At 41.5% G+C, this 15,931-nt stretch overlaps 1 protein-coding gene across 1 annotated transcript in view; it reads left to right on the top strand.

Annotated features, from left to right (window-relative positions):
* The window catches only part of LOC121195322 (atrial natriuretic peptide receptor 2), a 55,157-nt gene extending 39,794 nt beyond the window's left edge, over positions 1–15,363 (top strand). The window contains exons 15-22 of the mRNA XM_041058729.1: positions 845–1,013; positions 8,581–8,727; positions 9,525–9,648; positions 11,061–11,129; positions 11,255–11,429; positions 13,245–13,343; positions 14,148–14,239; positions 14,796–15,363. Coding sequence (XP_040914663.1) covers positions 845–1,013; positions 8,581–8,727; positions 9,525–9,648; positions 11,061–11,129; positions 11,255–11,429; positions 13,245–13,343; positions 14,148–14,239; positions 14,796–14,858 — 938 coding nt within the window. The 3' untranslated portion in view covers positions 14,859–15,363. The remainder of the gene's footprint in view (positions 1–844; positions 1,014–8,580; positions 8,728–9,524; positions 9,649–11,060; positions 11,130–11,254; positions 11,430–13,244; positions 13,344–14,147; positions 14,240–14,795) is intronic.
* Positions 15,364–15,931: the final 568 nt, after the last annotated feature.

Raw genomic sequence — 15,931 nt, 5'->3', positions numbered from 1 at the left:
AGAGCGGTGAATGCCTGCACCTGTTCTCTAGAATCTAAATGTGTTTTAACCAGCACTGTGATTGTAATTTTGTGGTGTCTTTAATGATGAAACTAATGACAGAAAGCAGAGGATGTGGAGGAATAATTGTGGGAAGGATGTCTCCTACAAACTTTTAAATTGATATTATTAATGAATATAAGACGAGAAATCAGCAACAGAAAAAAATGTTAGTCTGCACTGTGGAATATATTAAGGCTCATCCACTAGAAATAGCACATTCACAGAAATACAGAACAATCAAAAGAATATTAGTATTCCTGAAAATAGTAATTGAGGTTTGACAGTTCACTCTGTTTAGCAGTCACTGAGTGCAGCATCTCCCGCACCTACAAATGAAACAGAGGGAAATTAGAACCATAGTGAAATCCCTAAAGACAAATCATTTACACTGCAGCAACATTACGACAGCAGAAAGGAGTTATTAGTTAAATACAAGCTCAGTACCGGTAAATGTTTTTCAGCTGCAGAAGTGTAAATCTAGAAAACTGAGTTCACACTCACACATGGGGAAAAGTTGTGTTGGTGGTGAGCAAAACATCAGAGGCCTTAGATTTCAAAAGCCATGGGCAGATTATCTGTTTCTGGTTGCACCTGGCCACATGAGGTGTTTTAATGAGTATTTATGTGCCATAAAGGTTTTACACTTCGTTGTATGTATTTTGTCCACAGCATGTACATACACCTAATGCAGCAATGTTCAGCTGCAGCTGTAAGGTACTTCGGTACATCCCGCTCATTCAGACGTACACACCCACACTGCGTTTCTCACTCTAAACCAAATTCTCTGCCCTCTCCACCGCAGAAATCGTACAGAAGGTGAGGAACGGTCAGAAACCGTACTTTAGGCCAACGACGGACAACAGATGCCACTCCGAGGAGCTGACCATCCTGATGGAGGGCTGCTGGGCCGAAGACCCCGCAGAGAGGCCCGACTTCGGCCACATCAAGATCTACATGGCTAAACTCAACAAGTGAGACACACACTTCATTTCTTTTCATTGCCCAGTCTGATAGTGCTTCTGCATGGCTAGAGATGATAAGTGAGAATTTTTTTTCTTGTAATCTGGGTGAAGCAACCTTTAACTTCACCAGATTATAATACCGAAAAACGAGGAGCTGGATGGACTCCTGATTAATTTAACATTTCCTTCACTTCCATCCTGTGTGTTTTTCTCAAAGCGGAGATACTCTGATAAATTGAAATCGACAGAGGCTGTTCCTTCCCACACTATCAGTATCATCCCTGCCAAGCTCAACAAGTGAGACAGCCCGATGTCCCTCTGACTACCGTGAAAGTTGATATGTGTAAGAGGTTCAAAAAGGCGAACAGGAAAAAAGAATCATGTTCTGGAAATCACTGAGACAATTTTAGATAAAAGGCTGCTTGTAATTCCTGACAGGCAGCTCTTGACAGGAAGCGCTCTTTGTTGAATTTCCATATCTGTGTGTGTGTGCTTGTGTAAGAATAGGGAGTGTGTGAGTCCGTGTCTCTGGTATTGTTTTCAATGATCCCATGAATCATTCATATGCATATTTTGGTCAACGCGTGTCAACGCAGGAAGGGAGGCACATATGTTTTCCCTTGAGTAGAGCAGCTCTGTCAGGAAGAGTTACTGTATGAGGCATCCCTGCTGCTACAAAGTGACTCGAGCACACACGCACAGAAACACACATGGAAATTCACAATTTATTGCACATTTTTGGATTTGAGCGAGACGCTGGGACGAGCTGTTTGGGAGTGTACAATACTAATATACTGGATATGTACAGATACATTTCATTCTGAAATACTGAAAACATAACACAGAATGGCACTAACAGCCCCAGAAAAGTATTTATGTCTAACTCTGATATTCATGACTAAAGGCATTGACTTGTTCTTGTATCCATCGCTGGCAGCGTCTGATTGTGCTCCTCCGACCTGTGGAGTTCCTCCAGGGTCTATTTTGGGGCCTGTTTCACTACTCACTCCCTATTTGTTGACATTTTTTGTTGACAGGTTGGCTGTGTCTCTTATCATTGCTGTGCTGATGATGTCCGTTGCTATGCTGATGATGTCCAGCTGTATGTATTTGGGAAACGTGGTGACAAGCGCGATTCCAGGATTTTTTAAAATGAGGTGGCACAAGGGGGGGGACCAAGAACCAGTCCGGGGAGGGGGGGTGGGGGGTGGGGGGGGTCATGGGAAATCAGTGAGTTGAATCAGGAATAAATACAGGAGAGGATTTACAGGCTCTTGTGCAGTGTCCTGTGTCCTAATGCAGGTGGTATCACATGAAAAGTAAGAGCTTGAAAATAGTTTTGTATCTGGAGATTGTATCAGTGTGAGGAATAGACTGAAACAAGACTGCGTACTGATCTAATCTCTCGGTTTGTGTTTGTTGAAGAGATATTGTATGAGATGTGAGACCTTGAAAGTCAGTGAGTGGATTCTGCTTCATTAAGTCTGTCCCTGCTGGTGAGCTAACACTAGCTAACAGCTGTCTGCAGATATCAGGCTGACGTCATTAGAAACAGTGTGGATGAATTAGCGAGCAGACTTTCAGTTTCTGTCCCGTCTGTACTCAAAGTGATCGTTAAAGTGGATGTCTGTGCTTAGTCTGCACTTGGACTGACAGTCCAGGTGTAGCTGAATGGGATAGCGTTTATAAAATATGCACAAATATGTTTATTATTATTGCTCAACTGTTTTGCACATGTCGGCCTAGAAAATATAGATGTGTCATGTATTAGTCATTTCACATTTGCCAGAGAAAATAAAATCTTTGATCCACAGTTTTATAACCAGGAATGGTGTTTACAGTTTAGCCAATAATGTGGCTTTACACTGTTTTATGTTCAAGGAAAGAAGAGTGCTGCTCACTTGTTGAATGTAGAAGAAATTTACGTTTCTAGGATAAAATCTGAGAATCACCTTAGACAACTCTATTTGATGTTGCTAAATCATTAAGAACTAAATCCAGCCATATCCAGCCCTACTTTTTATGCTTTAAATAGACAACCATATATGAGTGACTTGCTGGCCCCTTACAGGTTCACCAAGCCTCTCAGGTCCTAAGAAGAATGGCTCCTGGTTGTGCCACATTCAAAGTTCAAGACTTTTGGTGACTTAACTTCAAACAAACACTGTCCCCCAAACAAAGCTTTTTTTTATTTTTTATTAATAAAGGTATTTTATTGATAATTAATGCAAACAATCTTGTCATCTTTTTGTGACTATGAAGCACTGTCTATCCTTGGTTTTGAAAAGTGTTACAAAAACCAGTTAAAAAGAGTTTAACAGTCTTAATTAATCTGCTTCACCAGGACTGTGTGGATGTGGTTTGATCAGACCCAACAAACCACCAACTGTCATCAAATCAGGGCCTATTAAAATTCGAAGGTTCAAGATCCCAAAATGTTTCCAAAAACACAAAGTATGGTGCTGAACTGTGGAGACATCTGGAATATGTTGCTTTGATTGAACAGTACAGCCACAATAAACATGTCATCTTAGTTTTGAATACGTCACTTATTCAGATTAACTTACAACTTTGATAAAATGTTGGAACAAGCAGATACAGATTTACAGTATGTACTGTATGTGTAATACTGTCATATAATATTTAAAAAAAAACATTTTTTTAGCTGCAGTGGTGTTAAAGGGGGAATTAAAGGTACAATCTCAGCACAGGGCCTAAATGAAAGCAGTTTGTTTGGGCCAGAGGTTGTAGCGTTCTGCCTGCCAGCTGAGGCTGATCTCCCTGTCCTGTGAGTTTTGACAGGGAGATCAAAACACAGGTCATGGTTCATTACCCTGAACGGCAACTTGGAGCTTTCTGCCTCTAACATGGTCATGTTGTGTGGTATTTAGCTTAGTTTATATGTGTGTGTGTGTGTGTATGTGTGTCACAGTGTGTGGTGCTCCTGCTGTAAGTAAGGGGATTTATAGCTGCATGCTGGTTTTCACCTATTGATACAACCGGGCAGATGTTGCACATATGATCAGGCTGTGTTGTGCTTTAATTACATACCCTGCAGTTAATGTGTTTACATTCTTTCATTCACTTTGTGACATAGAGCGATGATGGAAAAGTTTACCTCGTCTCGCTGTTGAACGGGACACTGTTGCCATGCAATCAATGGCTGAAGTGATCATGTTTACATTCTTCCATTCACTGTAAGACAGTGGCACTCACAGTGAGGAGGAGACTTGCAGTGGAGATGGCTTTGTTAAATGTGAGTTAGTGCATGGAGGAAAATCGCTAATACAGCTAATGTACAAGAGATGCTTCCAGTCTGTCTTTCATAATTACAGGAACTTGTTATTCTTAATAACATATAATAATAATATTCTTACTTATTCAATATTATTATTACTTTACTTATTTTAAAGCAGAGTTTGACCTACTGCACATTAGTGCTGACCATTTTCCAAAGCATACCAAAAGCCTAGCCACTGGTTTTCATATATTTCGATATGTTGTGAAAATCTTGCTTGAAACAAGTAAATCCATCACAGTAACCTTTATGTTTCCATCACCTGCTGTGAGTATGAACGTCCTTGGTGAGTTGCCAAAGACCATTACATTCATTGCTCAACATTGTTGTGAAATAAAATCCATATGACTACCGCTGCATTTCTTTGTGCAGCCCTGTATTGCATAATGACTTCTCAGACTTGAACCTTGAGTACAAACAATATTCACACAGAGAAGTGATGAGAGGGATACTGAGTCATTTTCTGCAGTAAAAATTTGCTGCTCTCCGTTGAAATGCAGGCCTCGAATGTCAGATCGTCTTTTACCTCGTCAGGTACAAAGGAAGTTAATATAAACCTGTGACTGCTTGAAAGATACTGTACATGACGGCTTTAAAAAATCCAGAAGTTATGATGCTTTAGAGAATACAAAAAACTACAAATGCACATGTATTGATTTGGTGGAGCAGTGATCTAAAAACGGGTGGTTTGTGAAGGGAATCTATAAACAGATCTGTGCGGTTGGTGTGTTTTCCTCTCAGCGTGACCTCTCTTCTGTTAGCTCTGTAAGTCAAAGCAGGATGAGCCCAGTGATGTATAGCTATCCATTTGGAGTAGCTTGGAGTAGAGAGCTCTATATGATTTATGTCCTCAGAAGCACTCAAGGATGCTCTTGACAGCTACATGCTAAGTCCCTGCTTACGTGTGTGAAGCCCTTCGCCTCAGAGGCCCGTGCGTTAATGCACTGTTTGCCGGTTATTTTCATTAGGTAAATGTATGTTGTTGACATGATGTGATGGATGGCCTGTTATTTTTGGTGTGTGTGTATGGGCTTGAGCTTGAAGGACGCGGGTAACAAGAGGGGTGTTCAGCAGTAAACGGTTCGGTTTAACCCACACAGGGAGCTGACACTTGCCACGAATAGCTGACCTCTCACCGTGCACATCAAGTCTCTCACTGTTTGCCACCGCTACTCACGCTGCAAAAAAATATTCAGCTCACCTTGTGTTCAGCACTGAAGTGACCTCTTTTTCTTGTTCTCCTTATTCTTTTGTTCTTAACTGTGCTTTTCTGACACAGCTGACAAAAATACAAATGTCAGACACATCAGTTCACATATTTGGGGGAAATGTAACTTCCTGAATCATGTTTAATCTCTCTGTAAACATGAAAGCACTCAGAGAGTGCATACTTCAGCCAAGACTGCACAGTCCTCTACATTTGTTTTTTCAAATAGTACAAAATGTTTTAAATTTTTAATCAGCGTCTGGATCAGCATCAAAATACACAATGACAGACAAACTGGCCGATGAAGGCCGTGATTTCCTGGAACGACGTAGATCCTGCCGGGAAAATTACAGCTTTGTACAAGCGAGTCAGGCTCATGAGATGTGACTTCAAATGATCAGATTTAACAGGATCACTGGATTTCATCTGTGCATGTGTCGTACAGTTTGTTGCAATTACACAATTGTGTCCCAGAATTATAGCAGTTTAATTCAGTCAGCGATTTCCTAATAATTTCTTAGAAAATTTCTCGAAAAGAACTAATTACTAGATTATATCAACCCTCCCATTAATCTGTAGTTATATACCAGTTTCTTTCTTGGAAATGATAAAACATGAGAGAAAGAAAAACAATAAAAGAACAAAATAAAAAAACAAACAAAAAAACATGTTATATGAAAAAATATAATGCATGGACATTGACTGAGATTGGCTGGAGGTTGCTGCAGTCCACCTACAGTACCTGCTGTACTATACTCATATCTCATTTATTAGATTAATGGAGCAGAATGTAGTGGGAGTGGTTGCCAATATGACGTGGTTGACATAGCAAGTACTGACACAGTGATATATCAGGTGTTCCTTGGTCCATGGCTGAACATTTCACCAGTATCCTTCTATCAACAGACAAACAAATGGTAGAGTTATCTGGTCCATGTGACAGGTCTTCTCTCACTCGCTTTAAGAGGACAGCGGTTTGAAGACAGGATGCAGGATTAAACTGTTGAACTTGCTGAGATGAAAAGCATCCCGCTCACCAAACACACCGTTTCTCCGTCTTCGCCATTACTATTAGTCTGGAAATGAATGGTGGGAAAACGTGGACGCCTGTGATGTGCCGTGCAGTAAACAGTGCGTGGCCCTGTGTGATTGCATTCAGCGTGTTGATACTCATCACTGTCTTCCACGTCTCCCTCTGATGTTTTGTTCTTTAAACTTAAACAACGTGTGGGCGTGTGTAGGATCTGTGACCCAGAAGAAATGTGGCAGGACGCCAGGCATTGATGCTTTTAGCCGCCACGGTGGTGTGGATGAATCACCTGCTTGCTCCGTCGCTGTAAAATGCGTGTACATGTGAGCGCACAAGTGTGTGTGTGTGTGTGTGTGTGCGTAAGCATATGAATACAGAAATATCCTGAGACACACACATTATACAATAGATGTATTACATAATTGTAAAATATATGTGAACTGCTCCGACGGCAGCAGTGAGGATGAAAATAGAGACCTTCACAGGACGTTTGTAGTGTCTGTTTCTCCTCCATGTTGAAAGGTAGCAGCTGCTGTGTGTTCAAGTGTGAGAGCAGCTGTATACAAAGAAGATGGAACATAAAGATCTCATTGCTGAATGTGCTAACAAACACACAGCAGAGCAGTAATATGCATTTTGGTGTTTCACTCGTTTAACTGCTGCACAGAAAGTGAGTTTCTTTTTTTTCTTTTTTTTTTTTTATTTGAAAGTGGTTGCCAATAGTGACAAGTGTCCATGTTGTGGGAGAGAGAGAGAGAGAGAGAGAGAGAGAGAGAGAGAGAGAGAGAGCTCCTCAAATATTCTGAATACTGTGAGGCCTCTAAATGAATAGATTGTAAACTCAGTCATGTACACTGCCATTTAGTCTCCCTGCAGAAATTATGTAAATCTGAGAAAGCTGGGCTCATATTTATCAGACATCGCTAAAAGCAGTGTTTTTCGACTTTGGTTGAAAGCTAAAGTAAAAATCTTTTACATTGACTCTGATTCTTTTTTTCACTCTGCTCACCTATCAGTGTAGAAACAAAGCAATATAATCCTGATGATATCAGTTTCAACAGGACACTGACTCTTGTGAGTTTCCTAATGGAACTGCAATATCAAATCACTGAAATACGCCTTAGATTTAAAAGTCTCTGCACTTCATCCCCTCTGTCCTGTTGACATCAGTCTTTTGTTGTTACAATATAATGAATATTATAATATTACCAGCTCCTTACTAACTGTGGCCTTCTCCTCTCAAGTGTGCTGCTGAGTTTTTACCTTGCTAACTGTCAAGGAAATTTTATTTATATTTCATTTTTATTTCCTATTTGGACAGATTGTCCTTAAAATGCACTTTTAATCCAAAAGAAATGAAAGTGGCAAAAAAAAATTATTATTTCTGCTTGAGCATATCAGGTCAAGGCTTTAGTAGCTGCTACTTGCATCTCTAATTGCAGATAATTTTACTGTTCACCTTTAGTTTAGGTTGGGGTCTGTTCAAGAGCCAGTTTATGGTCTCTCAGAACCAGTTCTTAAGATGTGCTGTTCGACCACGACGAACAGCTGAAAGCCTGTGACAGAGAGGGTGGAGATAACGGCACACATTTTCGTGAAGACGTTCATAGTGTTGCACTGAGTTGTTCACATGAAATATGCCACAAATAGTTATGTAACGGATGAAAAAAAGAGAGTTAGAGACAGAGGTGCGATGCCTGGCTCCTCTCTCACCTCCTCTCAGCTGGCCGGCCGCTGCATTAAGTGGGTGTGAATGTCAGATGGTCGGTTTCGGAAAGTTACAGAAAATGGTGGACATAGGCTTCCCTGTCTGAAGTTGGAAAGGTGGGGGGATTTTTAAAACTAAGTAAAACAGGTTGTAGAAAACCAGAATTATCTTTTAAGTACTGATATGCATAAGAAACAAAAGCTTCCAGGGCAGAGGTGTGTTCTGTAAATACAGTGGTGTTTTAACAGCAATTTAAAAACATCCTGAGCTACCTACAGAGCTGGTGTTTGCGTGGATCTTGTCTAATTTACTTTGTGTTTGTGTTTTCCACAGGGAGGGCAGCACCAGTATTCTCAACAACCTGCTGTCCAGGATGGAGCAGTACGCCAATAATCTGGAGAACCTGGTGGAGGAGCGAACACAGGCCTACCTGGAGGAGAAGAGAAAAGCTGAAAACCTCCTCTATCAAATTTTACCACAGTGAGAAGAAAAAAAAATTACAATCACATTCACACTTCTGTCCTTCCAGCCAAAAGCTTAAAACTCCAATTAACTCAAACCCGGCAAACGTGGGGAGAATTACCAGCGTGGCTCAATGACACTCTGTCAGTTGTGTTAAATCCATGTATTAATTAAAGACTCAAAATTCTTCCCAACGCCACGCTTTATTCACAGATACACATTTCCCCATGGTGCGATCTCAGTGTAGATGAAAGGGAAAAGAGAGAGCTGTCAGGCAAAGTGCTCATTAAGGCGAGACAGAAGAACCGACATGATAGTGAGTTTAGGCGTTTGGGTAACAAATCCCGTCTTTCTCCCCCATTTATCCACTTTTTCCCTCCTTCAAAAGCCGTGCAGACAGCCAGGCTGAGAGGAGCTTGAGAGAAAGGACCAATATCATTTCTCACCACGCCTGTGAATTAGATGAGCTTGACTTCTGCCGCAGTGTTTTGTTTTGTTTCTTTTTGCCTTTGGTATCATTTGATTAAGAGAAAATTAGTGTGAGCAGAATTAACAGAGATAAGCTGATGTGTGGTTCTAATTGAACCTGCCAGGTGTTGTGTAATTATGTTTGAGAGACAAATCTTCAAAGATTTTTCTTTACACAAACCTGACTGCGTGACGTCAACTAAACAAACATCATCTCGTCAACTCTTAGGGACCTGCAGTTGCTTGTTTGATCTTGATCTTTTGTTTTCCTCTGATCCTGCCTTGCTGCTTGACATTTCGTGTTCGTGGATTCACTTGGAGTGAATGCTTTCTCTCTCTGCGTGCAGCTCCGTTGCGGAGCAGCTAAAACGAGGGGAGACGGTGCAGGCAGAAGCATTTGACAGCGTCACGATTTACTTCAGCGACATCGTGGGCTTCACGTCCATGTCTGCAGAGAGTACGCCGCTACAGGTAAACACAGCGTTTCATACGTGGCTGCGATCCTCTTCCCTGACTTTACTCAACATCTCCCAAAAGCGTTTGAAAACCAGCGGTCGTGATCACGGCCACGCTGAATTCTCTTTCTTTGTTCACGCATTAAAAGTGCTCAGCAGCATCAGGTCTCTTCCCACAGCGTGTCTCATAGTTCCCACAGTGTGTGTGTGTGTGTGTGTTCCCACACACGGGGCTACAACTCAAAATAGTACAGTTGTTAGATGGAAGAGTGTGTTGACGCAGAGTTGAGTCACATTATGCCACCACATACCTCGCTCTCACCCGTACACCAAAGGGAGGTTTTCGAGAGCAAAGACACGATCGTGATGTCACTCGGAGGCAGAGGGTCTGAACAATCTGACACCTTCAGATGGAGACGAGTCGCCTCGAGGATAAACACTCGTTCCTCACATCGGCGTCTCGCTTCTGTTCTCGTGTTGTGTGCAAGAACCAGTTTTTGCTTTCTCGACGAGGCCAGAAACAGGAGCACTACAAAAATACCCCATATTTTACAATTCAGTGTGGAGCTATTAAAACAAAAAGGTAACATGCTGCTCCATATGAAGGAGACAATACAACAACAACAACAACAACAAAACAACACCAAATTGAAACTATGTGACTGTTGTTTGCTGCATTTAAATACATAGTCCTCATATCAATCTAGTACGTAGAACGGTAAAAATAAAAAATAGTAAATAATAAATGAAAATTGCTGTATTATTAATGCAATATCCTTTCTTAAACTCACATTTAGTACATTTAGTTTCATTGGTAGATGATGTGGTTGTTTTTTTTTCAGCCCTCTGTTAGTGCGATGCATCACTCTCCCAAAGAGCTGTTTCTGTAAAGTAAACAAGCAGCTGGGTTTTATTTGAAGTTCAGTCCCGATTAACAAGAAATGAATGTTGAAGATGATTAGAAATGAAGATTACATAGATGATTGCTTCGATAAATAGCCAACCTCTGACATCTCCAATACAACTGTCACGCCCAACACAATTTTTGCTAATTTAATACAGATTGTGTGTGTAATATTCCATCAGTGGATTTGATTTATGATCTTGTAAATGTGTTTGTCAGTAAGCCTCCGTGGGCAGCTGTCCAGCGACAGACAGACAGACAGACAGACAGATACTGTGAGAGACTGTGAGGTTTTGTGGACACATTGGTCTTCCAGTCTGGCAGCGTTTTAACAAAAGAAAACACAGTGTCTGCTGGTGGATTTACAGTCAGTGTGCTTTTATATTTTTCATTTGAGTCATGAAGCTTTCAGCTAATATACAGGCGATATTAAAAAGTTTCAGCCCTTTCCTCCTCCTCCTCCTCCTCGCGGTTCTGTTGTTTTACTGAAGTCATATAATCCAAACTCTTGTGTCTCTCTGCAGGTTGTCACATTGCTCAATGACCTGTACACGTGTTTTGATGCCATCATCGATAATTTTGATGTATATAAGGTAAGTCAGCATGATCGCTGTTTCTTCATCTCACTGACTAGTTACAGGACTATAGAAATGTTGGAATTAGGTTTTATTCTTTTTTTACTTCCTGATGCTTTGATCTCTTGCGATTGGTCCCCCAGGTGGAGACCATTGGCGACGCCTACATGGTGGTGTCAGGGCTGCCGGTGCGGAACGGGAAACTCCACGCCAGAGAGATCGCCGGCATGTCGCTGGCTTTGTTAGAGCAGGTCAAAACGTTCAAGATCAGACACAGACCCAACGACCAGCTGAGACTCAGGATAGGTATACACACAGGTGAGTCTGAACTCTCAGTCTGACCTGGAAGTGTGTACTTCTAAACCCGAGGCCACCAACACCTGGTACGACAAGGTTTCAGATTTCACGTCTAGTGTCCGTGCTGCTGAGGCGTCCTTGACCAAATCAACCCCATCATTTATCTTCTGTTAGATGAAAGGAATTTTCTGCAGTGTTTGCTTCAATAGCAGCTTGATAATGTCACTTTATGTTATTCACTTTCTCTTTCGGGGAGAATCATTTTTCACATCAATCGATGAAGCAGCTAGAGAAAGTTCATTTACAACAAACTGTGCAGCTGCATCGATCTCCTCCACACTCGTCCTCATCTGTGTGGCCATTTTTCTGCTGCTGTTTCTCACTGATGTGGCTATTTTTCTTGCTCTGGCGCAGGAACATGATGATCCCATTCTTCAGGGCTCCAGACATTTTTTTTTTTTTTTTACATTAGTTGATCTGATGCTCTTAACTTTTTCATTTAGGTGCAGCCAGAGTTTAGTTTAATTATCATGAGTCCTCACTGCTTCAGTTTGACAGTGCCTGGCGCTGAAACACTGAGGGGAGGGCAGCTGCCCTGTCACGGCACAGGGTGTGTTTCTTAGAGACAATACGCTTCTTTTAACATTTCATTGTCAATGCTCCGAGAGGTAAAGCAGTGTTCCCGCTGGTTTTCTTTGGCCGTGCTCTGTACAATAATTTCAAAGCATAATGTTCACCGTTTTATCATTTCTGAGCCATGGGAATAGGACAACCCATCTTTTCCAAAGTCATATATGTGTTTTGGCCTTTTTGAAATTTGTAGGCTCTGGCTCAGAGTCAGATGAGGATATTACCGGGGACAGGGGAGACAGGTGGTGGTGTAATGTGTAATTTTTATTTTTTTTTGAGGTGGAGTACAGGGCAAGGTTTCACACAAACACACATGCCTTATTTATTTCCCCACCTGCCTTCAGCAAAGAAGAATATCACGGTCAGAGCCAATCAGAGACAGACACACTGAGACATAGACCTGCTGAATGTCACACGCACCAAAAATCTGTCAAGTGCAACCAATGGAAATGTTTGGTCGCACTTGACAGATTTTTGGTTGCACTCCGGAGCCACGTTCTTAATTCTGCCTTGTGTCCATCAACGACTGATTGGCTCCCGACGGGGGAACAGCCGGCAGTGAGCTCAGCACCAGACCTTTTCGAATCGTTGAATAAATCGAAGATGCGGGAAATGATTCTGAGGTCTGAACCAGGCTACGTGAATATTACAATAATGAGAACTTGTTCAGTTCCACTTCCCATTACTAGGAAATACAGTTAGCTGTCCAAACATGTTTTCCATGGGAACACTTAACAAGGCAGCATGGATTTTCCCACCATGACCCCTCTGTTTCTTCTTTTCTAGGGTTGTGATCTGACCTACTATATTGTGATTTGTAACTTCCCACCTCTGGATACCAACATACCGAGTGGACATAACCACTCAGGGTGTTTTATCTGGACCTGTCTGCAACATTTGGTCTGGTGTAATTAAGGAGATGCTTCTGACACAGTATTTAGACTGCATCAGCTCACGGTGGAACTGTTTATGTTCTTATTCAGACACTTGACATGCAGCAGAGATGGACCAGCGTGCGTGGGCTGGTACTAAGCATTGTCAGAGTAATTTAAAGCCTTCTGAGTTCACTCACACCTCTGTCGTCTCATTTAAAAACACTTTCACTGAGCTGCTTGTGTGATTATGACAGCGGCTCCTGGCATTCCAGATGTTTACTGGTTTTTCTTCCACAGTAAAATGGGACTATATTTACCTTGTGTTTCACAGGTCCAGTCTGTGCTGGCGTGGTCGGGTTGAAAATGCCCAGATACTGTTTGTTTGGAGATACTGTCAACACAGCGTCTCGAATGGAGTCCAATGGAGAGGGTAAGTGTCACTGTTACTCCAGTACCTGTTGTATTTTATAACACGTGTGACAATGTCCTCCAGCACTGATCAGATTATTTGTAAACTATAATATAATTCAGATGATGTTTAATTTATATTTTACTTCTGTTAGTTTGTAGGTTTTTCCTTATCTGAACTGATGGTCTAAGGATAGAGAGCTGTTGTACAAATTGTAATGGGCATCCCAACAAACAGTAAAGTATCTGCTTTACTGTAGTATCTGTAACACGTATCATCTGCTGTGGTTGGATGGAAACATTCTTCAGTAGAAATATGATTTCTGAGCTGAATATAAGACGCATTAACCTGCTGAGTCTAATATACAGTGACAGGAACTGGTGTTATGAAACTGTGGTTGGATATTCTGCGAGTGGATCATCAGATGTATTGATTAACTACTGAGTCGCTTCCTGTATTGTGCCTCCACTGGTAAATAATTGATAGCACTTACAGCTAAGGGCCCTTAGCCAGCGATAAAGCGTGCAGCCTGAAGCTTCACAGGCAGGAGTCTCGTCTCATATCTCCGCACTGTGTGCATTAATTTGGACGAAACAATGCAGGTTTTCATCACAGTTAGCATTTCAGCTGCTGGCGTCTGACGGGAGCGAACACATCGGCTCGTCTCGCTCCTCAGTTTCCTCGTCTCCTGTAAACGCTGCAGTGAATTACTGAGATTAAAGCGGTGCGGTGGTAATTCAGACATCACTGGAGTCGTCCTGTGTCATTCACAGTGTGAAAAGTTCTCTGTCTCTGTGTCTGTTGTGCTCTTCACGTGTTTCGCAGCATTGAAAATCCACGTATCCTCAGCCACCAAAGAAGTTCTGGATGAGTTTGGTTACTTTGATCTCCAGTTACGAGGAGATGTAGAAATGAAGGTAAGAAACAATTGCTAACATCATGATAATCAAGACTTTCCCACTTGGGTTTCTGATTGGTGAATAAATCATGTCCTCACACTGTGAAAAACACCTGTATGAACAGGTCATTTAGCCTCAGATTCACATTTAATTCTTCCAGCAGGGGCGAAATCTAGTTGATGCTGCTTGATGGAGTGGGCTACAACTAATAATTTTCATTATTCATTAGTCTGAGGAATATTATTTGGATTAATCGATCAGTAGTTTAGTCTGTACAGCTGTGGCTACCACTGAGGATGCAGATGCTGTGTCCTCAGCATAGTTGTGATATTCTTTAGAGTAAATACCTAAGTGATATCTCATCATTTAAAGGACTAATTTGGCTGTGTTTGTGTAATGCTCTTCATTTGTGGAGAAAAGTGGAAGTGTAAGCTGAGCTGCAGTAACCGTCAGGGTCACCCTTAAAGAAGGGCAGCAGAGGATATCACCCCCACCCGCCCCCCAACCTCCCCATCCACCTCCCATCCCCCATTTCATCTCCATTGATGAGCCTATTGATTTCTGTTTTGTCCAGGGCAAAGGCAAAATGAGAACGTACTGGCTTCTTGGGGAGAAGACTGATGTGTATGTTATCTGAGAGGCCCTGTTGATAGTGCGCAGCAGCCGCAGTGGAGACGACAGCAGAAGCTCTGGTGGCCGAGCCACTTCTTTATTTGTTCTAGAATAAGTCCTTATTGGTCATTTCCGTGCCGAGGAAAAGCGAACGACACCATTTGTCAAAAAAAAAAAAACAGAGGGAATTCCAGGTATATTTATTACCTGTATACTGTAACTGCAAAAAAAAAAAAAAGGAAAAAAAATGTTGTTTTTGTATGAAGAACCTTTCTGTCCTGAGAGTGAGTACTTTTCACTGATAAATTCTTATTTTTTGTGCTTTCTATATTAAGATTTGTATAATGTGTTTTGGAAGTCAATGATGTATTAATATTTCCTTGAAACATCCATTGAAGTTTGGAGGCACAGCGTCACAATCAATGTCACTGCAGGGGTTCATCAGCCGTGTTACACAGTATAAAATAATATGTATATATGTATATCCAAGATACTGTAAGATATTTTGTTCAATAAAGTGAGTAAAATACTCTTTTTTCCATTGATGGACCAGTAAGTATTTTTATTCTGTTGCTTCTGTTGTTGAAGCTGGTTAGATATATATATATCGATATTTGCTTCCGCAAAGTGTGTAACATGAGAGAGGTGGAAAAGAGCCTGGGATTTATGCATTAACTTTAAATTCACCATCACACTTTTCTGTCTATCTGTGCCACATTCTCCTGACAATACTCACCCAAATGTTTTCATCCAAGTTTAACCCAGAAAGAATTTATAAATGACCTTGTGCTGCCCCCCTCCCATACTCTCCACCCCCAAATTATTGGATGTCCTGCTAGAATTGCACATTTAAAAAGCAGAAGCGCTCACAGAGCTAATACAGAACTGTGGCTTTCAGCTCAGCAGAGGAGCTGTCTTTCTATCGAGTGTAACCTTTTGCGAAGGTCCGCTGAAATTGAGCTGCACTTTGAAGACTTTATTTCCTATTTTCATCTTTTATTAAATATGAGGTCTGCACTTTTCCCTTTGCAAGTCTTGACAGTTAGCTCAGCTTTTTCCATTACTCTTGTTGCTTTACATTTTTACGTTACCGCCAGC

This window comes from Toxotes jaculatrix, chromosome 16 (genome assembly GCF_017976425.1).
Source record: "Toxotes jaculatrix isolate fToxJac2 chromosome 16, fToxJac2.pri, whole genome shotgun sequence".
In the NCBI taxonomy this organism is placed as follows: domain Eukaryota; kingdom Metazoa; phylum Chordata; class Actinopteri; family Toxotidae; genus Toxotes; species Toxotes jaculatrix.
This window is presented reverse-complemented; position numbering and strand designations above follow the sequence as displayed.